General features: G+C 59.7%; 6 protein-coding genes across 6 annotated transcripts; all 6 read left to right on the plus strand.

Annotated features, from left to right (window-relative positions):
- Window positions 1–103: 103 nt before the first annotated feature.
- JKF63_07872 (uncharacterized protein) lies at window positions 104–841 on the plus strand (the record flags this gene model as incomplete). The annotated part of the gene is made up of 1 exon (XM_067903800.1): window positions 104–841. The coding sequence occupies one exon, from the start codon at window positions 104–106 to the stop codon at window positions 839–841; it is 738 nt and encodes a 245-aa protein (XP_067759272.1).
- Window positions 842–1,601: 760 nt separating this feature from the next.
- JKF63_07873 (uncharacterized protein) lies at window positions 1,602–3,125 on the plus strand (the record flags this gene model as incomplete). The annotated part of the gene is made up of 1 exon (XM_067903801.1): window positions 1,602–3,125. The coding sequence occupies one exon, from the start codon at window positions 1,602–1,604 to the stop codon at window positions 3,123–3,125; it is 1,524 nt and encodes a 507-aa protein (XP_067759273.1).
- A 586-nt stretch (window positions 3,126–3,711) lies between these two features.
- On the plus strand, window positions 3,712–4,812 carry JKF63_07874 (uncharacterized protein; the record flags this gene model as incomplete). Its single annotated transcript, XM_067903802.1, has 1 exon — window positions 3,712–4,812. The coding sequence occupies one exon, from the start codon at window positions 3,712–3,714 to the stop codon at window positions 4,810–4,812; it is 1,101 nt and encodes a 366-aa protein (XP_067759274.1).
- Window positions 4,813–5,615: 803 nt separating this feature from the next.
- On the plus strand, window positions 5,616–8,147 carry JKF63_07875 (uncharacterized protein; the record flags this gene model as incomplete). The annotated part of the gene is made up of 1 exon (XM_067903803.1): window positions 5,616–8,147. One exon carries the CDS (start codon window positions 5,616–5,618, stop codon window positions 8,145–8,147), a length of 2,532 nt encoding a protein of 843 aa, XP_067759275.1.
- Window positions 8,148–10,392: 2,245 nt separating this feature from the next.
- Window positions 10,393–17,181, plus strand: JKF63_07876 (uncharacterized protein; the record flags this gene model as incomplete). The annotated part of the gene is made up of 1 exon (XM_067903804.1): window positions 10,393–17,181. One exon carries the CDS (start codon window positions 10,393–10,395, stop codon window positions 17,179–17,181), a length of 6,789 nt encoding a protein of 2,262 aa, XP_067759276.1.
- Window positions 17,182–18,952: 1,771 nt separating this feature from the next.
- On the plus strand, window positions 18,953–23,389 carry JKF63_07877 (uncharacterized protein; the record flags this gene model as incomplete). Its single annotated transcript, XM_067903805.1, has 1 exon — window positions 18,953–23,389. The coding sequence occupies one exon, from the start codon at window positions 18,953–18,955 to the stop codon at window positions 23,387–23,389; it is 4,437 nt and encodes a 1,478-aa protein (XP_067759277.1).
- Window positions 23,390–23,550: the final 161 nt, after the last annotated feature.

Raw genomic sequence — 23,550 nt, forward strand, 5'->3', positions numbered from 1 at the left:
CTCTTCTCTGACGTCGGCTCCCGTGTTGACTCCAATCTCGAGAAGGTGGTTCTCTGTCGAAGGCTAACTGTATCTGCACCCCATCGCAGCAGCAGTAGCCGCCATGACGCAACTCACCCGAGATGAAATTCATATCTACGCCAAGGCCATGATTGACGCTGTCCAGACGCCGGCGTTTCAGGCGCGTGTGCGTGCCTCGATAAGCCGCGCGCCTATCCCGACGGATGCCGAGGCCGTAATGACGCGCTACGAAGAAGTGCAGGCTGACTATTTTTCGAATCACTACAAAGCCGCCGACGGCGTCTACCGCAGCCCCAGCACGAGTGGCAATGGTGGGAGCCCACCCGATACATACGATGCCCCGAAGCTAGATGGTGTCTACATAGTCGAGCAGCTGAAGCAGGCGGTAAACGTCTACAGGGACGCCGAGACAGAGCGGCTTATCACGCGCCTCTGCTTACTGATCGAGGGGCAGGTGGAGTGTCTCCTAGCTACCGAACCAGCTTTGAAGCCCCTCAGTAGTGGTTCTCAACATGGCGCCAAAGTGCCACCCCAATCAGGAGGAGGAGGTGGTGGTGGTGGCAGCGGCATCCACCCCTTCATGAACCCGTCTTCGCAGATGAAGCAAGTGATGGACATGGCAATGCGCACCCTCAACCCGAAGCAACGTGAAGTTTTCGAGAGAGTGCAGCAGAGTATGGCGAGCGGCAGCCCGCCGTCCCCAGAGGACATGCGAGACATGTTTCTCATCCGGCGTCAGCTTGGGGCGTTCATGCAAACAATGCAGAAATTCGGGCAGATGCCGGGCAACGGAGGAGGTGGTGAGCCAAACCCCAAGTAGGCCTCTCTCCTCGCCTCGTCCTCTCCCCCAAGCCCCACCCCACCCCCGACTGTCCTTCATCAAAATGTGTTCAACGCCCTTCCCTTGTGTGTGTGGGGGGGGGGGGGGGGAATGGGGGAGAAGGAAGGAGGGAGGGGGGGGTTGTACTGTTGCTGTAAATCGCTCTTGGGAGGAATAGGTTCATCATTATCATCGGCGTTTGCTTCTCGTAGCTGCACGCGCACCTCCCTCCCTTTTTTTTTGGGGGGGGGGCCCTATTCCATCTCGTTCTCTCTTTTTTTTTGCCCCAGCAGTGTTGTCCGTGTCCAATGTAATGTATGTGTGTGTGTGTGTGCTGGTTGCGATGACAGAGCAGACCAAAGCGCCATCCCTCTATTCCGCAAGGAGGGGGGGGTAATGAGGAAGGGGGTTTCAGATTATCAAACTGACTTGTCCATCAGCAATGGCTCAAGTGCTGTTCGGCCAAACGACCTTATTGGCCGGGCCTACTGCGGTCACCCTCCTTCAAATGTAGTCCTCCCCCACCTCCCCCACTCTCCCACCCTCCACACACACACACACACACCATCTTACAATCTACTCAACAACGTCATGCGCGATACATTGTTGCGTCACACAATGGAGGTGAAGGGGGACCCCCTACTCACAACGCATTTTTATTATACAGCACTCAACTCTAGCGGAACGAAACCGCAAGTACCTACGCAACAACAACAACGAACACAGCTAGCACCTCCTCCTGGTTGAGATACCGCCACACATGCCTCCAAGGTCACAGCAGTCAGCGCCGCGACGCAAGCGCGGCAGCGGGACGCGAGTGAGCGTCATCAGTGACGCTTCCAGCACCCCCGGCGACAACGGAGCTAGTGAGACAGGCGCTGCTGCTAAGCGTCGACGTGCAGACAGCCCACGGAAGAGTAGGAACGCTGGTAGCGGCAGCACGACAAGGAACCGATCACGAAGCTCTGCCTCCACTGTATCGTCGCATCCGCACCTTGACACGCTAGCAACGCCTTCTTACGCCTCTCGGATGTCTAACAAGTCCGACCCTGACACGGACGAAGATGGGACAGACGTGCTGCAGCGCTTCTCAAACGTGTCTGTGTGGCCGCACGCACAGCAAACGTCTCCGCCGACGATCTCCTCAACTCCACCGCCATCTCCTCCTCGCGCGTCTATCCACGTCGAAGACGCGCAGCGTATGCTGCGCGGGTCCTTGCCACACCCTGACGCTCACCCCGACTTATCACTTGAGTGCGATCCCGCATTCGTGCTTCCCGAATGCTCTTCTAAGAATAAAAAAAGCCCGTTTGCAGCCACACCCCCATCCAAGCTGCACAAACCCAGCCAACGCTTTCCCTCTGCGCTTCTCTCTGAACTGCTGCTGCAGGAAGCTGCTTGCGCAGAGGTAGCAGCAGCAGCAGCAGCAGGAGGAGCAGGAGCAGGAGTTCAGCAACAGGGTTATGGCAGCTTTGTGGATCGAGATGGTGGTAGCACGGGTCCTCTCTCCGGCGCGCGGACATCATTGCAGCAATTGCATCTGCCACCCGCCGCACCTAGCACGTTGACCTCACAGTGGCGCCGCCAGAGCCGTGACTCCGACGCGGCGCTCTTTCCTGGGCGATCACCAGAGTCACCTTCGCCACAGTCGCCCATGGGCTATCTCACCGTGTGCATTGGTGTCGTGCCGCCTCCGGGATCGGGGGCACCGTGTGAGAGTAGTGCCCCGCGCAAGACTAGCTGGTGGTGGCCCTGGGGTCGCACCGCTCAAACCCCAACCTCACATCTAGCAGCGGACGGTATCGGTGAAGCAGCATCCGACAAGGCTAGCCACATCAAAAAAGGCGGTGGGAGTGATGTTGAACCGAATCCGCTCACCTCTCTTCACGAGGCAACGGGCTCTGTGCACCGGCTGCGCCCGCGACGCCTTTACGTGAGTGACCAGCCGCACACAGCCTCAGTAGACCGTGACAAGGGCATACAACCTGCTCCAGCCCAGCCCCTCGGTGGTACGGCAACGGGGCTGACTGACGCTGACGTCTCGACCGGCTCCAGCTTCCACGGCAGCGGCCCCATCGCGGACGTCGTGGGGTGGACAGGTGTCTTCGCAGATGTGCCGCTCGTCCTCCCTGGAGCGCAGCAGGCGCCCCACCCTGAGGCAACTGGTGCTGCCATAAGCACGAGCAACAGTCGTCACACTCGTGATGGCGACTGTGAGAGGTGTTCGCAATCGGATGCTCTCGTGTGCAACGGTGTGGCCTCCATATCTGTCGTACTGGCATGAGCCCTTCATCGAAGTAAATAAAGAACGTATCGGAGGGAAACAGAAGCGTGGGGACGGTGTGATCGGCCTCGCCCCTGCGTGGTCGTTTGTGATACCCTTCTGCCACCATCCCCACCACCACCCCCGGCCCATCCCGTCCCCTGGGATTCGTGACATCACCAAGGAAAGTGGTGGGATCTCAGGGTGTTACTTCTTATGCACATCTTTGGCACGGGCACGCAGAGGAAAGCAATGAGTGAGGACGCAAGAAGCCGCGTGTGAAGAGTTGCACTGCTTCAACGGACGATATCCTCTTGGAGAATGAAAAAAAAAGGGGAGAGGGCGCGGGGCAGGAGGGGGAGTGGCAGGGGAATAAGTCGTAACCTCTTTTCTGCATCCCTCGCCTCTCATCGAGGAGGGGCGGGGCGGGGGGGGGACGGAGCGACATGAACGACCCCCCCCTTTTCTTCCTCTCCCAGCCACTTGAGCTTGGATGTGTAATATGTCACGCACAAATATACACACGCACACGCCCAGCACCCAAACCTTTCTTGTCTCTACTCCTCACCTCCGTCTTTTCCCCCGTCTTTCTTATTCGGTAGCAAAGATGTCGTCTTCACGCAAAAGGCCGATCGCTCACGCATCAAAATCGCCCCGTACGCCTGCCAAGCCGCCACAAATAACACCACTTGGTCAAGATGAGAGCGTCGGCAAGTGCAGCTCTGTGAGCGCATCGGCCTCCACAGACGCAGTCGACCTCGCCGCACCGCCACTGCTCAAGTCGAGGCGGCAGGTGAGATGCGTGGCCCACACCCCCATGGATCAGTTGGGGGCACAAACCAAGGCGGGCGCGACGACCTCCTGGCGGGCTCGGCTAATTCATGTCGCTACGCAGGAAGCCCACGCTGCCGCGGCATTATTGCGCCTGCATCCCCTGTCAGAACCCGCCAACCTCCGAATTGCTGCTGCTGCGCAGCCAAACCAATCGCTACTGGACACCGCTGCGCCACCACTTCTGTCGTCGACTGGCACTGGGGAGACAGCCAAGACCAAGATGCAAACGACACCGATACGACACACACTCAGGGGGGCCGCGTCCGGATCGCCGCCGTCGACTGCCACCCCTTCAACTGCCGACGTCACTACTTTGCTCACCGAAAATGTCAAATGGACGTTGTACCCGGGGCTCTGGGAGGGTCTGCTGACCCGCCTTCCCCTGGTGAACACAGCCAACGCTGCTGCAACGCCCACGCCAGCCACGGGCGGTGACAAGGACGAGATGATTGACACCCATCGCTGCCAGAAAAGGGGCAGCGATCCGGTGAAGCACCAGCGCGACGACGGGACCACGTCCTCCACTTTTGCTAGCACTGCTGTGAAGAACAGCTCCGTCCATGTCTCAGCGATGCTCCGCTCGCTCAACGATGACTGGCGCACGTTTTTCTTGCATTCCCGAAGGAGGCCCTCTGCCATGTGGGACGGTCATTACAGCACCACCCGTAGCGTTGTGGGTGACACTGTGGCAGAACGCTGCCCGCACCGCACCGTATCCGCACATGGGCGTCGGCTGGAGGATCTTGTATGCTCGCCAAACATGACGTACGCAGAGCAGCGAGCAATATCCCAGTACACCACTGCAGCCATTGCCACCAAGACAGGTGATACGCAGTGGGGTCTGCCCTCTGTCTGCGTGTTGGACCTCCTGTGACACCCATCCTCGTTTGCTTGGTGCAGGTGCGCAGAGCGCCGAAGGTGAGGCACCTCCTCTTACTCTCACCCTCAGCCCCCCCCCCCCAGACATCCCCCCGTTGCACCGCCCTGGAGGTACCAATGCACTGCTACCGACCTCTGCTAAAAAAAAACAAAAAAACAGACATGTGGCGTACCCCCCCCCCACCATCACCACCACCGCCCCCATCCCTTCTTTTACCTCACGCTTGCGGGGGGGGGGGGTCCCCACCCTTCCTCGGGTCAAACAGGCGACGCTGTCTAGTTTGCTCTTGCACTCCCTCCCATCACTGCACCCTGCTGCTGTCCCCTCCCCCACCACCACCACGCACACGCACACGCCCTCCCCTTCTGAGTGCGCTGGAAGAGCATTTAAACGGACGCAGATGAAGTAGACGTGCGCAGCACCAGTGATGAGAGCAGTAGGGGGGGGAAGGGGGAAGGGGGGGGAGATGCGCAGAAGCACAAGCCAATACCTCGACAGATGACGCCTGCTTCCACCACCAACACCACCTCCTCACACACACACACACACACCCGCCCTTTTTTTTTTCGCTTGCCTTCCTTTTTTTTATTATTATTATGACTCGTATCTATGCGCCCCCTCACTCTTCTCTCTCCATTCGGTATACGTTTGCAACCATACACCATCCCGCACACACACACCTCTCCTCCTCCTCCTCCTCCTCCCCTCTCTGATTGTCTTGGAAGCGCACTGACTGAGAGTTGAACCCCCGTCCCCGCACTCAACCCCCTCCCCCCCCCACACACACACACACACACATGATGCTGAAGACCGGCAAAGGTCTCTCAGAGGGGCAATCCTTCCACCGGCAGCTGCTCAGCGAGTACGTCACAGACATTACGCTGGAAAACTATGTCTCTTACTTTGAACTGAAGCCGATCGCGAAAAGAATTGAACACATCCGTCAGGAGTTGGAGTCAAGGTACCGTGAACGGTATGGGCACCGCGGCGCCAGCGGTGGTTCCTCGCCCAAGGCGAAGATGAACCCCGCGTCGCTACAACCGCTACACTTACATCACTACCCACGTGATGTGTCGGCAGCGGTGACGCCAACTGTTCTGCTCAAGAAAAACCCTCACAGTGTGTCTGCGTTTGAAACGATGACGGAGCGGCAGGCGAGCACTCACTCCACCGCCGCCTTCGTCGACCCACTCTCACCCTTCCTGTTTGAGACAGGGGCCTTCGCAGAACTGAAGGCGACAGACAGCACGCTGGCAGAACTCATCCAGAGCCGCATTGAGCTACAGGAGACGTTCTTTGAGAAGCTGCACGAATCCTACGTACGCGTCAAGCGCTACCTCATCAAGCTCGAGCGCGACTTTGTGAGCGCCGCAGCAGAACTACGAAGCTTCAATGAGGACCACATCCAAAACGGACTCCCACGCAACTACATCCCATCGCTCTATCTTAAGCTGGAGATCATTGTCAGGTACCGCGCCCTCAACCTGCTCGCCTTCCGGAAGATCCTGAAAAAATTTCTGGAGCGGTGCGCCTGTGACAGCCTCGAGCTGCTGCAGCGCGTCACGAACATTGACCGGCTCATCTACGCGAGCAACATATCAAAGCCCTCCTTTGACTTTCGCAGCGCCGCACACGATCTCATCGTCGTGTATGGGACCGTCTTTCGCCTCACGTACGAGCAGGCGGTCGGTCACATGAAGCAGTATGAGAACCGCAGCGGCGTCGTTGCGCAGCGAATCCTGCCGAACAGTCAAACTTTCTTCGGCGGCGACGTCTTCCCACGCCACGAGCGCCAGGGCAACTTTGCAGTACGAGTGCTCTCTGGCACATGTAGCCTTTTTTGCGAGAAGATGATCACAGAAGTCCTGCAGTGCCCGCGCTTCCCGGTCAACAGCTGCGGCCGCTTCGCAAACGGTGAAGTGAGCGTGAAGCTACAGAGCCCTGTGCGTGGCGACGACGTGTTCATTGTGCAGTCGATGGTCGCCCTCGAATCGGAAAACCTCAGCAACGCCGGGGCGTTGATGGAGCTCGTGCTCCTGGTGCACTCCGTGCAGGTGGCGGCGGCGGCGCGTATTACAGCGGTCATCCCATACCTCGCATACACGCGCAACGTCGCCTCTATTTCGGCCGTGGCGGAGATGATTGAGTCGGCCGGCTGCCACCACGTCATCACGGTGGACATGCACAGCGACCAGGTCGAAGGGATGTTCTCTATCCCCATGGAGAGCGTCTCACCCATGTATGAGTTTGTGCGATACATCTCGAACCTCCTGGAAAGCGAGGGAAACACGTTCGAAAATATCACCATTGTCGCACCAAACGGTGAATTTCTTGGTCGCGCTAAGACGTATGCGGATGCGCTGATGGCGTACAACCACCTCGACAGCGCAACGCAGTTCGTGTCCGTGTGCACAGCCGTGCGGCGGGTGGAGACGCAGCAGTGCGCGTGCGCCAGCCATAGCAACCCCCACGTCTCCGAGACACCGCGCGCAGCACCGGGGAACAGTCGCTGCGTGAGTCCTTCTGGATTGGGAGATGTGGCACCATCACCACCACTACTAAAGTCGCAACAGGTGCCGGTGCCGGCGGTGCAGCGGGCTGATTGTCGTACACCGTCCAGCAGCTGCTTGCCAAGCGTGGGAACGAACAACGTCTTGGTGAGCACTCCCATCGATGCCACCGTGGCGCAGTACATGCATAGCCCGACCACGCCAAACGCTGCAGACACAGTGGCGCCGGAGCTGGCTGCCGTTGTCGGCAACGCGTCACCGGCCGCCAGCATCAGCGTCAACAGCAATTATGGCAGTCCCAGTATCACCGCACCGACGGGCGGCCACAGCCTTTTGCAGCAGCGCCACTACGACCCAGACACAAACAGAAGTGGCAGCACTCGTGGTATCGAGAAGGCCCTCCGGCAACAGGAAGAGGGTCACCAGTCTGTGATCATGCGCAAGGAGGCAGACCCCAACGATTACAAGAACTACGTTCTGGTCGGCGATGTCAAGGACCGCCTGTGCATCATAATTGATACGGTGATCGATGAGGCTCTCAGTATTGCGCATGTGGCGCGCTGTCTACATGACAGCGGTGCGGAGCGAATTATCCTCGTCGCAACACATGCCGTCATGTCTGGCAAAGCGATTGACCTGCTCGTAGAGTCGCCCATTGAGTTAATTGTGGTCACGGATAGTGTAAATCAGGATGCGCTCATGAAGAACCCGTCGCTGGCACGAAAATTGCGCGTTGTGCCGATTGCGCCGCTGCTCGCGAGCGCGATCGAGAAGATCCACACGGAAAACACGCTTGCAACGCTCTTTGAGAAGTCGTAGCACTCGTCATCGCAGAAGATGGCGCCCTGCAGAAGGGGAGAAAGAGAGAGAGAGAGGTCAAGGGCGAGTAATGAGAACGAGTTGTGTTCTCTCTCTCTCTACACACACACACACACACACACTCACCTGCGCCATATAATATATATGTATATGTATATGTATATATTATACATAGATGGCGACATAAAACTTGATGCAGCGGAAGGAGGGAGGGAGAAGAAAAAAACAGAAAACGACAAGTTTTGACATGTCATGTATTGTAAGGTGAAAAGGGACGTGCGGTCTCCTGCCTCCCCCCCCCCCTCCGCCCCTCCGCCCCGCCGCGCTTCGTGGTGAATGAGGGCGAGATAAACCGATGATAGGCACAATGGCATGGGTCGTACGTCTGTGTGTGTGTGTGTGGTGGCATGTCCATATGAGCATCTCTTGGTGATAAGAGGAGACATCACGCGACGTGACGCAGAGGAAGAGGGGATATGAAGGTGAGTAGATGTGGATCTCCTCCTCAATGGAACACACACACACATGTACATGAGCACGTATCCACGGATCTGCTTACTATTTAAAACAAGAAAACGCTGTTAACGCAGCCGACATGCCTATATTTTGTTATTCCTTTTTTGTTGTTGTTGTTCATGTTGGTCTGGCTATGCGCTCATTCACCCTGCGCCCACCCACCCCTCCCTCATTGTCCCCTCTCTCCCTCCCCCGAGACGCGGTGCCCATCACGGCAAAACACACACAGGCACGCCGAATATAAAAAGAGAAAGCGCTGAAGAGTCTGCCTATCTCTGGTCACCACCACCATCACCCCCCCCTCCTCCTCCTCCTCTTTCGGTGAACTGAGAGGGGCTACCCCACCCCCCTTTTTTTTCGGGGGAGCCTTGCGATCTTAATTTTTTTTTCTCGCCGACGACTAATGTTATGGATTCACGCGACGCGCCTACCAAACACGAGCGAAACGTCTCAGTGTGTGTGTGTGTGTGTGTCTGACCATGGATGGTAGGGCCGAAGGTCACAGTATAATAAAGGTGTCATAGGGCCTAGGTATGTGGGGCCAGCGCAAGCGAATCTGAAAATGATCTACATTTGCAGCAAAAAAAAAAAGAAGAGTTGTTGGAGTAATGACAAACATGGTTGCCCTTCGCGAGCATCCCGAAGCTTTCCCTTTTTTTTAGTCCTCATCACACTGCGCGTGCCCTTCCTCCCTCCCCCCTCCCCCGTCTCTCTCTTCGCCAGGCCATCGCTTTGTATGCTGGATGCCATTACAAGACTTATTAGGGCATCACGACACGTCGCTTTGCCACCCGTGCCAACACCCCACCGTCAACTCCACCTTTCTGCTTGCGCACGCACGGCTCCCCTCTCCTCATGTCGCACTCTCGCTGATCGGCACCCACTTCGCCCCCCCCCCTCCCTCCCTCCCTCCCTTCCTCCCCCTCTCTAACCTCCTCTGAGCCGCTCGGCCTGGATCTGGCCTGCGAAGGTGCGACTTGCATACCGTGGCCGCTATATCGAGAAGCGCTGCACCCTGTATCGCCGTTGCGTCGGCCACACACACGCACATGCGTTACCCCCTCCCCTTTTCTCTACCGTATCAAACGTCGTCACCATTCATAACGCTTCCTCAGGCAAGCGAATCTCATTTGACACACAATCAAAATATTATCTCTCTCTCTCGTGGACGCACGTGCGCGCGCGCACACACACACACACACGAAGGAGAAAAGTAAGGTAACCTCAATTGTGTTGGTGGTGTGGTTGCTCTTTTTTTTTCTGCTGTTTTGAACGTGAGGGAAGGGAGGGGGCGGGGAACCCGCTTGTGCTCATCACTGATCACCACTTCGATACAGTCGTCACTCATTGCTCGTATTATATTGCGTGTTGATGCGTCCTGCCGCTGTCGACACACAACCATCAATACATAGAAGTCCCCCACCACCACCACCCCCCCCCACTCCCCCTCTTTACGGCTCTTGAGCGTCCATTGGTGTTTGTTCAGACTCCCCTACTGTGTGATTGCAAACGTTATCTCAGTTCGCTCATGCGCACCTCGCGAGTCTACATCAAAGATGTGCCGGCGGTCGCCCATTTGAAGACAACCCCCCTACGCTCGAGAAACGCCACGAGCAGCAGTCACGGGCCACGATGGCCTCCATGTCATCGTGGCCGCCTCGTCTTTCGCTTCCTCTTGGCAGTTGCGGTCTTCCTCCTTGCCGTACCGCCAGCCTACATTACGGCTTCGATGCAGATGGCCCCCTCCTCCTCGCCTCTCACGAGCCCTTTGCCTCCAGCCACCCCAGCCGCACCGTGGCGCACGCTCAACGAATCGCTCTTGCCCTACCCCGTCTTCTATCCAGCCATCGCCGTGCTTAATAACAGCATGGTGCTTCTCGGCGGCTGCGTCACGGCGACCTGTGCCACACCTGTGGGCAACTCCGGCACGACCATGGAAGGCACTGCATCCGCAGCCGGCTCGCCATACCATGAGCGCGTAATCGCGTTGAATGTTGAGTTGGGCACCATCTCAGCACTGTCGGCACTCACACTACCGGCCGGGCTTGGCTTTGCTGGCCGCTACGCTGCCGTCACCCTCACCGACAGCATCTACGTTGTGCGCAGCTGCACCATGAGCACGCAGTCGCCGGAAGAGATTTACAATATGAAAAAGGAAGAGCGGCAGGCACTGCAAGCGGCCTACGCGCCGGTGGTGGCCTTCTACCCCTCAGGGGCCTCACCCTCGGGGACGCGCACCGGCGACACACCAGAGCCGCCGGCTGTAAATTTGACCTACTTTGAAGTGCCTGCCAATCGGGTGCGCGTCAACGCCAGCTGCACGGTCCTGGCCACTGAAAACAAAGTGTTAATTATTGGAGGCTTCCTGCTTTCTGCACAGCGCGTCACGGCCAGTGTGGACTCCTTCGATGTCGTCACGCGTCAGTATGACACCAATGTCGCCGCCTTGAACGTTCCCGTGCTGCAGCCATCTGTGGCGACGTCAACTGGGTTTGCCGCCGTCGCAGGTGGCTGGACATACGAGAGGGGCGCCGCAGCCGCGGCAACTAAAAAAAGCGAGGCAACGCCAGAGGCTCACCACGTTCAGCGAAGCAACGAAGCAGATGCGAATGGTGAGCCGCCGGCACCCCCACCCAACACGGTGAAGACAGCGCACAGGAACATGTCGCGTCACCCCACCTCCGATCCGCCACCGTCGCAGCCAGTGTCGTCGCCGGCGTTGCTGCAGCCAGCGATACCCTACTTGTTTGATCTCCTGTTCTTCGAGCCGAACAACTTCGCCCGCGCTGCACGCGCCTCGCCTCTGAATGCGCTACGGACTGGGACAACCATCTGCGCCTCGCCAGTAGACCCATCCGCGCTACCGAGCGCCCTAGTGGACGACATTCTCCTCTCAGTGAACGGCTGCCACGTGGCCGTGTTTGGTGGCCAAGTGGTGCTGGCTGATCACAACCTAGATAACGTGGCGGTGTTGGATGTCCGAGCGACGTCACTGCGGGATCTCGCTCGTGCGCCAGCGGCGCTGAGCCTGACGTGTAAAGCCAAAAAGAAACCGGCGGCACATGCCAGCGTGGGTTGCGAAGGTGCGACACGCCACAAGAGTACTGGTGAAAGTAAAGCGGCAGAGGTGCATCACGACCCCAAGGCCGGTAGCCACAGCTGCTACCGTCACGACACGTCCACGGATGTGAGCACCAGCAGCACTGCTGATGCGCTGTTTGATACAACCTCGTCGTCCTCGTCGTCGTCGTCGCAGGCGGCCTCAGCCTCGTCATCCTCAATACCGACATCGACGCTCCCGCCGCCGGTGTACCGCTATGCATGGATGCGACCGGCGCTCATCGCAGTGCCCCACGCCCTTCCACCTGACACTTCTGCGGCGTCAAATGAAACCGTCACGACCGACACGGTTCTCCTCTACTACGCCCTCGGTGGCGAAGATTTGTGGACAGAGGCGGCCGCCGGGGCCGTCACAAAGGCAGCCCACGGTGCATCTGAAAGTCGTCTGGGCACATTGGGCAGTGGCCGCGCTGCACCTCTCGACTACTCAGATGTCGTTGTTCGTCGGGTGCCAGCACTGCGCTGGGCGCAGCGGCAGCTGCCAGACATGAGCTATGACAGCAACAACCCCGAGGTACTCGCTGTGAAGATGCCGACGCCTGTGTGGCCCGATGCGCTCACCCTAAAGACCACCACCGAGGGTACCGTCCATCTGTCGTTTCCAGACGTCGACTACACTCGGTACTGCACTTGGGAGGGGAATCTGCTCGGACGCGAGGACAATGTGGTCTGCGCCGTCCGACTCAGCAGTCGTCGCGATTGCGTCGGCAACACCGCTGGGACACTCGACAGCGCTTACAACGGTGCCCCGAATGCAACGATTCTCTTCAGCGCGAGCGGCAGCACAACCCCAGTGTATGTGTGCTTTGGCTACATGGTACAACCCACCTCGTGGTCGGTGTGCCGCACGCAGCGGTCCTTCTCCATCTTGAATCCGATGATGCCACTGCGCATCCTGGACAACAGCCCCACCAACCCACCGACACCCTCCCCGACTCCCTCTCCGACGCGCGACCCTGCCGATCAGACCACCAGCTCCCCGCTCTTCTTGCTCACCGTTGGCGTGGCGGTCGTGACATTGCTGGTGGCGGTACTCCTCGTCGCGCGACTTGATCACGTGCCAGACGATGGCCTGCTCGTGAACCTACTCGATCACGGCCCTGGCGCAGGTGAGCAGCATGCGAGCTCCATGACCAACGGCAATGGCGGCACAAGACGCAACGGACGAAGTCGACGCAAGCGCCTTTATGGTGGCAGCGGTGATGTCAACGGCACTGGGCTGGGCGAGTCGTGGATGCTTCACAGGGGTGATGCAGCTGAGGGCGCCGACAAGACTGGTGTGTACATGCTTTCAACATACGCCGAGTTCCTCCAGGCCCTGGACAGTGCGCAAGAGCAGAGTGAAGAACGCATGCTGGCGGCGGCGTCAGAGGTACTGCGCTTGCACCAGCACCGGTATCGAGTGCTGTCGCGAATCGGCCAAGGGGAACACTCGCTGTGCTTTCTCGCGCTTCGCAAGGCGCCCCCGCAGCCGCATAAATTAGGGGGCGCGGCCGCTGGCATCGGTGGAGGGGTGCGGGCCCTGGGCAACCCCGCGAGTGCCGTCATGCACCCGCCTGCCCTCTCGCGACCGCCGTTGTTCCCAGTAGCATTCCCCACACGTGGTCCAACCTGCTTGAGCTCGGCGACCACACGACCCTCGGCCACTGCCAACTCGTCACTGTGGGTCGCACGGCACGACCAGAACACGGCTGTGGTGATCAAGTACACTCAGTGCCCCGACGACGCCACCCGTGCCGTTATAACGCGCCTGTGTGAACGGCTTCGAGACCTTCATGCGGACGCGGTCACGGCAGCGTTGGGTGCAGCAGGGGTGTATCGACCGCACCGCAACGCCGCCGCCGCCGCCGCATCGCGTCACTCGCACCGACGATGCCGCCCATCGGCCATGTCATCGGTGTCGGGTGATAACACGCTTCAACCATCGCACGTGCCGACCCAGGCACTACGCGGCCCCCCTCACGACTTGGTGAGCAGCACTGGAAGCAGTGGCGATGGTGCGACGACGCTCGAGGCACCGGCCGCAGACGCCGGAGGTGCTGCCGTACCGTTGCTGAAAAAGGGAGGAAGCAGCAATGCGGCCACCTTTTCTGCGATGAGCCACACAGGGTGTCCGGCACCACCGTCACTCTCCCTTCCCGTGAACGCGGCTCGCATGATCCATGGAGACGACGATGACGACGACGACGACGACGTCGGCAGTTGCGCTTGGCTCGACGCCCATGAGGTGAACGTTGTCCTCTCACTCTTCTTGCTGCTGCCGGAGGATTTGTTTGTGTCGTACGAGGTGAGCGTTCTCCATCAGAAAAAGCACGGCAACAGTTGTAGCCAGCACGCGCACGATGGCCGCGGCGACCGCTTGACGCCCCCAGGTGTGTCACGTGCCGCGGTGGAATGGAATCGCAGGCACCTATGGCCCGGCCCGAGCACCACACGTGTAGACGTGGCTCAACAAGGCCAAAACGTGACGGCGCCATCAGTGCAACAGAGCTTTCTCGCGCAGTCAGCTCCACGCGTGTGCTGGGCTGCCTGCATAAACCCGCTTCCGCCCTCTTCCGCCAGTCCGTGGAGCCTTTGTCTGGTCATGCCCTACGAACACCACGGCGATCTCGCTGGACATATTTTGAGCTGCCAGCAGGCTCAGCTGCCTCCCGCAGAGGAGGCGAGCACGACGGGCACCCTCGACACTTGCCGGTACACCAGCCACAGCTCCGCCACCACCACCACGTGTTGGGCACCTATCGCGACCGTGCACCATTGCTGGACCGAATCACTTCTCTGCTCTGTCCTTTTCCAAGTGTGTACGGGGCTTCAGCTGCTGCACGCACAGTCGCCCCCGATCCTGCACGGCAACATCAAACAGACGAACGTTCTTCTTCGAGAGCCGGCCACCTTCTCGGTGGCGCGCCGTCGCGTAGTCGCCCCAGTACCGACAGTGACACGAGCAGGGATAGGAATGGGTGTGAGCAGCGGTCACGGCAGGTACGCGGACGCAACGATGTATTCAGACATGGCCACCGCTGCCACCGCACACCCGCCTTACATGCAGCCGGCGAGCGAAGGAGGTGGTCGCAGAGGGGACGGTCCTAGTGTGCCGAGCACTGTAGCTGATCCACGACCACCAGCGGTGCATACGCCCTTCTGGCGTACAAACAGTTTGGTGGCCGCCGCCGCCGCCGCTGTTATTCGGCGTACGGGATCGCCCGTCTCGCAGTCTCTGACACCTTTGGTGCCTTCGCCGCTTTTGAACCGTGGTGACGCGGCAGTGCCACCGTCTGTCGCGACCGACTCACACGGTGCGCTGAAGAGTGGACAGCCACAAGAATACAAGCCGCTGCGGCCAGAAGAGGTGGAGGACCGGTGCTTGCTCAGTACGCAACCCTACCTGCCAATCAGTCTCACGGACGGCGGTATGTCGTGGTGGTTGACGATACAGCTGCCACAGCGGCTACGGGGATGTTTTGGGAACACAACCCACTCCACACTTCGGCAAACCCCCGCTGGACTCTGCTGGCTGCGTCGATCTGACACGACCAGGGGCGGCGACGCCGTGCCATCCGATGACTGCATCGCAGCGTTGGCCCATTTTCTGTTTGCCTTCATCGAGGTGCCCCCGCACGTTGCACCAGAGCTGCTGTGGGGGCGACTGTGCACGTTGACGCAGTCTGACGCAGGCCACTATGATAGGGGTCCCGCTCTCGACTTCGCCGCGTCCAGCTCGTCAGCACAGCCGCTGTCATCGCTCTCCCTCACTCACAGCCGGAGAGAGCAGTGGGCGAGGAGCTCTCGCCGCGATTGCCGTCAAGGCAGCGGTGGTGTTTCACGAGGATCTGCCTCGTTTCCACCTGTAGGCTTGGCCAGCCTCCGGACCGGAGCTCCCGGCGACGAGATTGCAACGAGCGCCACAGAGGGGGACAAGCAAACTCTGAGTGTACATCCCGAGAACCAGCAACCGCAACCGCACACCAACCCGTGCGCGGGCGAAGACATGGACGACGAAGAAGTGGTGCTCGAGGTCGAGGAGGACGACATCTTCACCCGCGAAGAAGTGAGCGCACTGACCTCTGCCATGTGGAAGGCGGAAGGGCTCACTCGCGTGTCGCGCAGCCGTCGCACCCAACGCCGCGCTCCTTCTCAGCAGCACATGGCTGCCGTGACGATGGCGGACCTCTCAATACCAAACGCCCTAGTCGCAGCAGCCGCCATGCCAGGTCAAAACTGTGTCTTGGACGAGGCGATACAACTGCCGCCGAGCACCATCGTCGTGGAAGGTGTCTGTCACGGCGGGGGCAGTGTTAGCCATCACCAACCGCCGTCGACCTCGCCCGAGCCACCTGTCTGTTCCAAATTGACCTCCTCGCCTGCTGGTGCGTCTTCCTCCTCGTCTCCCCAGGGAATGTCACCGGTTCTTCTCCCCGAGACCGGCCCCGGCTGCCCGCCGTTGGCGTCTGCAAACAATACGCTGCATCCTCGCCATCACGATGTAGATCGCCAAACGTACAGCAACGGTAACAGCGGTAGTCGACCGTTGGCGGGAGGGGGCGATTCCGGGGGTGGGGGAGGAAGCCACAGCAGCTCAGGTGTCTATGAGCTGCTCATCCGACGGATACTGGCGATGGACACGGCGAGTGACGTGTGGAGCGTTGGGATACTTCTCTACGGTATGTGTGTCGACGCCCTGGACAGGCGTCAGCAGCAGCAACAGCAGCAGCAGCAAGCCTCTTCGTCCACAATGACGAAGACCCCAAATAAGTCCGATTGGGCCGCAGCCGATAGCTCTCAACGTAGCGCACACAAGTCTGCTGTCGAGACGCTATCGCCAGCCATGTTGACCTGCACGGGTGCGTCGCGGTTTGCCCAGCGCGCGTTTGCGGCACTCCTCGGGGACCTCTACAGCCTTTCAATTGCGGGAGTCCCGTCTGGCGACCGCGGTAGCAACGACTGGACCTGCAATGGCAACGCGGATCCGCGGTATTTGGGTGGCGATGCGGGCGACGGCGTGGCCCCGAGGAACTTTGACGAAGCTGCCGATGACCGGCTCCGCTGGCCCCGCTCATGTGCGCTTGAGGATGAAGTGATGCGGGCTTTTCGTGATGCGGGCTACTCTCACCCGTTAGCGGCCACCCTTTCGAGTATGCTGTCACCCGTCGCGGCACGGCGTCCAAGCGCCAGCGACATCGTAGATCGATTGCGTCTCGTGATCGAAGCCGCCTCAGCCACGGATACATCCAGAAATACTCATGGTGGTAGTGCCGGTTTCACTGATGAGAAGACGGAGTACCCCGTCGCGCAGCAAGGCCAGCCTTTACATGGGCGTCACATGAGCAGCGCAAGTGACCCTCCATCCGCCGTTATTCTAGACGAGCGCGTGGCTCGCATGGCGTTGTGTCGGTGGTGATCATGAGAAGAAAATGACATCACATGGAGGAGGAGGGGGGATACTTGTCGTCGCCCGCCCTACCACCACCTGACGGACCTACACGGTTGGCTTTGTACACGTATGTATGTGTGTGTGTGTGTGCGTGTGTGTTTATATATACATACATATTTATACGCTTCCCCCCTCCCCTGTATGTATATGTGGCATACAATATCTCCGGCCAGGATGCATGTGTTCCCCCCTCGAAAAGTGGTGTGGCTGGGGGTGGGGGAGAGAGAGAGAGAGAGATCAATCCTCTGACACTTTGGATGTCAATACACACACATACACACACACACACACTATATATACATATAGTGGGAGCTCCTGCTTCGACACCAATAGCAGCAGCCCCCTCTCCGCCCCGCCCCCCCCCCTCTGACGCCGCCTTTCTACGATGTTGCTCAGGAATGTAATTCAGGTTTCGTCCTCTGCGCTTCTTTCCAACCCAATCTACCGACCCTTCGTGGATGCCTGGGTGCGTGCCCGACAATGTGTGTGTGTGTTCCATTCACATCTGCTGTTTCACAGCGAGGCCGGCAGAGCTCCTCTTCCTCCTCCTCCCCCTCCCCCCCCCCAAAGAAAAAAAAAACAGGCATTACACAGCTTACATCGATCACTACCCCCTCCCTCCTCCCTCCCTCCCTCCCTTCCCCCGGCCATCACTGAACCCCTCTTCACACGGTTGCATCACTGCACCACATCACACACACACCTCCGGCTCCTGCCCGTTCTAGTTACATATATATAGATACTATATATAGTCATATATTCATCGACGCACTCCACAGCAATCCCTTCGGGGTGGGGGCGGGGTATAGCTATTATTGTTCTTGTGGAGATGTGCGAGAGGGACTGAGGCGTATCAAAAGAAACATTGACGCTGCACCGCCGTACCTCCCCTCCCCCCATCGCACGCCGACACAGTAGTGCCGCCGCCATGGGTCTCTCCTCCTCCTCCTCCTCTGCTGCTGCTGCTGCTGTTGCCGCCTCCCTTGACTCACCATCACTAGCAGGCTCCACCACACATGCGATCCCATCGTCTTCCTCTGCAGCAACGGCGCTGTCGACCGTGCAGGCCACAAAGCTCGCCTGTAACGAAGCGGCAGCGTCTTCATTGACGAACGGTGGCAGTGGTGGGGGTGGTGGCGGTAGCAACACGGCATCTACGCTCACCCGCACCAGTAATGATGCCCTTGTGGTACTTTTGGCTCTTGCCTGTGTGCTGCTGGTGCTCACGACCATGTTGTTAATCACAAGTCTGCGCTTACTGAAGCACGTCGCAGCAGCAGCAGCAGCAGTCGAGGGTGGCCGAGTTCAGAACACGCATCTTCACTACCCTAGACGTGGAGAAGCCGTGGAGCACGTGAGTTCCTCCCTCGACCATCCCGGCAAATCAACTCTCCATGCGCAGCGGAGGCCTCTTGGGCACCATGTACAACACCACGGCGGAGCCAGACATCGTCGCAGCATAACTACAACTCTACGCTCAAGGTTGGGTCTGCGCGACGCACGCCGCATTCCTCTTGGCATCTCCCCCACAACCCCCACCGCGAACACGACTAGAAGTAAGAAGACGGTGACGCTTCAACGCCGATCGAAGAGCCCTCATTTGGGGAACCCAGCGGCGCGCGAGCGACACCAATCCTTCCCAGCGCCCGCGTGCCCGCCCTCATCTCCGGCGTTGTTGCCCACAGCTGCAATCGAGTCCTCTTCCGCACACGCAGCGGCTAGAGGAGGATCGGCTCAAATGGAGGCGGCGGTGGCATCTCTGGATGCCAATCACAGAAGCACGCCATACTGTAGCTGCTGCACCCAACCGCCGCCTTTCACCGCGACCACCGAGGAGGACACGGTGGTGTACAACACGACGCACGAGTCCCGCTACAGCCTTCTGCGGCGTATCGGTGTGGGGGCCTTCTCTTCGGTCTACTTGGTTCGGCACAAGACAACGGGAAAAAAGTATGCGCTCAAGTATATCCTGTGCCAGGACGACCGCCAGCGACAGGCGGCACTGCGGGAGTGCGATACGATGCACCGCTTACAAGGCCATCCCCAGGTAATCCGCATCGTGGATATGTTTATGAGCTACCAGTTCCAAAATATATCTGCGTCACCCCCGGCCGCAGACGACTCCCTGACCGAATCGCTGTCCCCCTCAGAAGGCAGGGGGCAACAGGCGGCAATCGCGCCGACATCATCCTCAAACCCGGCATATTATGACGCTCGTGCTCCACTGAGTCTGCGGGCACGCGTTCGCAGGTTGGACATGGACATCTCCGGCGAGCGCCCTGCCGCAGCGTCCGACGCGCTCAGAGATGGGCATGTCGACTGCAGTCGCGTGAGTAATGCGACGAACGATCCGCGCGAGTCGAGGTTTACGCAGTTGCAGCTGGATCGCCTCAATCGCAGCAGAAGTAGCAACAATGTCAATAATGGACGCCCATGCAACAGGCAGCACGCGCGTCCGTGCGGGGACAGAGCCGCCTCTATAAGTGGCACAAACCTCACCAGCGGTCTGCCTACGGAAACAAGCGCTATCCACGACCGCCTGACTGCAGTCAACGCCGCCAAGCACGAGCACCCCGGGAGGCCAGGACAACAGTGGAGTCAAGCGACTCCTCGAGACGACCCGCCGCCCCCTCGTCAGCGCAGCGTGCAACCCCTCGTCGAAGGTTACAAAAGTGTTCACGCTTCCTTGGCTGCTGCTACCGCGACAACGACGACGACGCATCACTGCCGGACACATACCACGCGCGGCACGACGGTGTGCTCACGCGTTGGTGCCTCATGGGAGCTTGGCAGACTCGACGACGCTGGCGATGGTGCTCACAGCAGAGGAGAGGACGCACAAACGCAGGGCGTGCCGATGGAGATGGCAAAGCCCGCCTTGCAGCCGCGCGCGAACCTGTGCAACGACTGTTGCTTCGACGGGCGTTTCGATAGCCACCCCGATGTCGATGTGAAGACCAGGGAGAAGGGGCAGGCAGAACTGCGCAGTAATGTCAAGGACGACGACGGCGACGGCGACGATACACACTCCAGTACGACAAACTCTAGTGGCAGCCAAGAAGAACCCATCCAGCCTATTCACCGCACCACCGCGCCACCGCTGCCGTCGTCGTTGTTGTGCACGCATCAGCACGCCCACGCGCCAGTGGAGGGAGGCCCCACAGCGCACAACCGATACTCCAACCTTTCGACGGCCTCTGCCGGGGACGCACCGGCGCTCGTTGGATCAGTGATGACTAACGACCGCGCTGCGCTCTCCCCGGTGGAAGGTGGTGTCCCCGCAGAAGCGGTGGTTGGGTCCCCGCCAGGAACCGCCTCGCACGCATCGCCGGTCAATGTGTGTGACATGACCGTTATGATGTTTGACACCCCCACGCCTCTGCCGAGCCAGCAGCCCAGACGTACCTTGTATGCGCCCCAACACGAACGGCCACAACAGCCGCAACACACGCAAAGCATGTCGTCGTCCGTGGCCTCGTACGCCCCTCTCCGAGCCACGGCCCCATCTGAAGGTCTCAGCAGCGATGCGACCAGCTCGCGTTCAGTGAAAGGCTCTATCCAGTGCAGGGACTCTGTCCAGACGGTCAGCCATAACAGCGTAAACGGGCTCGCAGGCGAGCAGGCGCACCAGCAGCCAGTCCACCATCGTGACCGCCCCGCCCCACGATTGTATGGAGCCGTCGACGCGGGTACGGCAGAAAAAGGAGCCGCCGTTGTCAGTGCCGTAGGGCTGACACGGAACCCCGAGACGTGTGCGTCCGTGAATCCCGATGTGGCACAAGCTCTCGGTGGAGAAGCGGTGCCGCTGTCACGCACAGCACCGTACGCACCCGGTGGTGGGGTCCGCCACAGTGCCCTTGTTGTGGTGTCAGATGCCTCGGCGTTGGAAACGTCGAGCACCGCAGTGAGCCAGCGACCCGTAAAGTCTGGCAGCGGCACCGATACTCACATCTCCAGCAAGCGCAAAGCAAGTGGTAACGAATGGTCTCGCTCCGAGATGACCACCTTGGACAAGAATTCACAGCACCCATCCATGTCAGCCCCCGTGCTCCACTCTGCTGAGTGCCTCACCACCCCGCAGTCTCTGGCGAGCGCTTCACCAGCGCCAGAGACTGCGGTTCGACACACATACGCGCCGCTTCGGTATGGGAACCTGATGCAGACGACAAGTCCAGCGCTACCCGCCACCTCGGACATGAAAGGTCTCCATGCCATGTCGCAGACGCTGCCCCGGGCATTCCCGGCAGCGATTCCAGCCGCACGCGCGGAGCAGCGAGAAGAGCGGATGGGCTTGAGCAGCGATACACAGAAGGTGAAGGACGCCGGCACAGCCCCTTGCGCGACAGTGCCCTCTGCCCAGTACAGAGAAGAGCGACTACCCGCGTCGGGCTCGACGGCTACACCCCAGCATGACGCCTCATCGCCTATGAAGACTCTGTACATGAACCTTGGTCTTGATCCTGCAGGCCCCAGCACGACGGCCGGCTCTTCTATTTACTGGAGAGCACGTCCACATCCTTCTGGTGCGCCACCGCCATCGCCGCAGTACACCCTGTCGAACCTCCACGTCAGTGAAGAGGTCAGCAAAGAAGATCAGTACAGCCACAGCGAAGCCAGACAAGCTGGCACGGCATCGTACTCGTACTCGTCAGTGCGGTACACCAACGCTGGAAACCCGAAACTGTGGAAAGCATATAACGCGGACACGGTCGCAGTGGACTCGGCGTCGGCCGCCGCCGTTGCGGCGCTGATGGGTGTGCCGCCAAAGATCTCTGCAGAGGCTTCCTCAGTAGCCGCCCCCTGCGCCGGGGCCGCTGATGCCAAAGATCGCAAGAGCAGCAGGACAACGAGCACCGCAACACAGTGTGGCCGCCGCCAGTGCAGCAGCAGCAACAGCAGCGTCCTGGAGAATGTCCGCGACACCGGTTATCTGTGCCTCGTAATGGAGTACCATCCTATGGGCGACCTCTGCCGGTACGCTCTTCGCACCAAAGATCAACTGGAGCGAAGTCACCACCACGAACCGCAATCCAGGTTGCAGCCGATGGCGCGCAGTCGCGTGCTGAGCATGACGACATCCCACTTCACCCATGAAAACGCAACCGATGAACACAGCAGTCATGTAGGACCGAGCGCATTGGGGCCGAGCCCACCGCCCTCTTCACACACATCCTCGCTCTCGTGTGGTGCGGCAACAGCAGCATCCCCACTGGCGGCGACGGCGGCTGCCACCGGGGCGGTAAAGCCGGCCACCAATCAAACCGGCGTTCATCCGGCGCTCTCGGCCGGAGCCGGTGGCGGCAGCGGCACCTCTCGAAGCCGTATCGCTGCTGGCGCCGATAGTGCTGAGCACGCGCACGACTTCGATCCCCGGCTAACGGTGGCTGCTCCAGCAGCCGGTCCCACGAGTGATAACCCCCTCACCGAGCCGCAGCTGCTCTCCATTGCATACCAGCTGGCCTCGGCGCTCGACCACATGCATCGGCAGAATCCCCCCGTCATTCACCGTGACCTGAAACCCGAGAACATCTTAATCAAAGGCGAGCTGAGCGACTACCTTGACGTGCCTGTCTCGCCCCCCAGCACTGTGGGCGACGGCAACCAAGACAGCGCCGTGGACAAGCTCTCCGTGTCTCCGCAGCCACTATCTCTCACGACCCAGGCGGCAGCCACCCCTGCCGCAGCGAGCGCGTCGCTGTCGCTGTCGCCGGCGCCGCCACCGATCCAGATCACGCGCGCGGTGATACCAATTGTTCTCACCGATTTCGGGCTGGCGATTCCCCAGGACACCCGCGCCTGCCCACACCGCAGCCGCGGCGGTGGCACTCGTCCATACATTGCACCGGAGTGCTGGCATGGAGGCACGTGCACGGCGAGTGACGTGTGGAGCCTCGGCTGTGTGCTGTATGCGCTTGCCACGTGCCGTCTTGTTGCCAAGGATGTGAGAATCATGTCACAGGAAGCCAAGCAGTACGGGTTTGCGTCGCGCATGCTCAACGACATCATGGCGAAGAAGTACTCGCTGGCGCTAGCGAGCTTCGTCGTGTCGCTACTCGTCGTTGATCCAGCAAAACGGCCAACAGCGTGGCAGGTGACGCAGTGCTTCTGCGTTGTGGACGGTGAGGTTCGATTTGATTTCAAGAGCCCCTTCTTCAGCAACGTGCTCGACCTCTAAGTATATATATATATATATATTTATATGTGTGTGTCTGTGTGTGTGTGTGTGTGTGTGTATGACGCGCATCTCCATTTCGTGTTCTTCCCCACCCCACCCCACCATGCGTGTGTCTGTGTGTGTGTGTGTGTGTGTCTGTGTATGCCATGAAACTCACTCCC

Source organism: Porcisia hertigi, chromosome 8 (assembly GCF_017918235.1).
Source record: "Porcisia hertigi strain C119 chromosome 8, whole genome shotgun sequence".
Lineage (NCBI taxonomy): Eukaryota > Euglenozoa > Kinetoplastea > Trypanosomatida > Trypanosomatidae > Porcisia > Porcisia hertigi.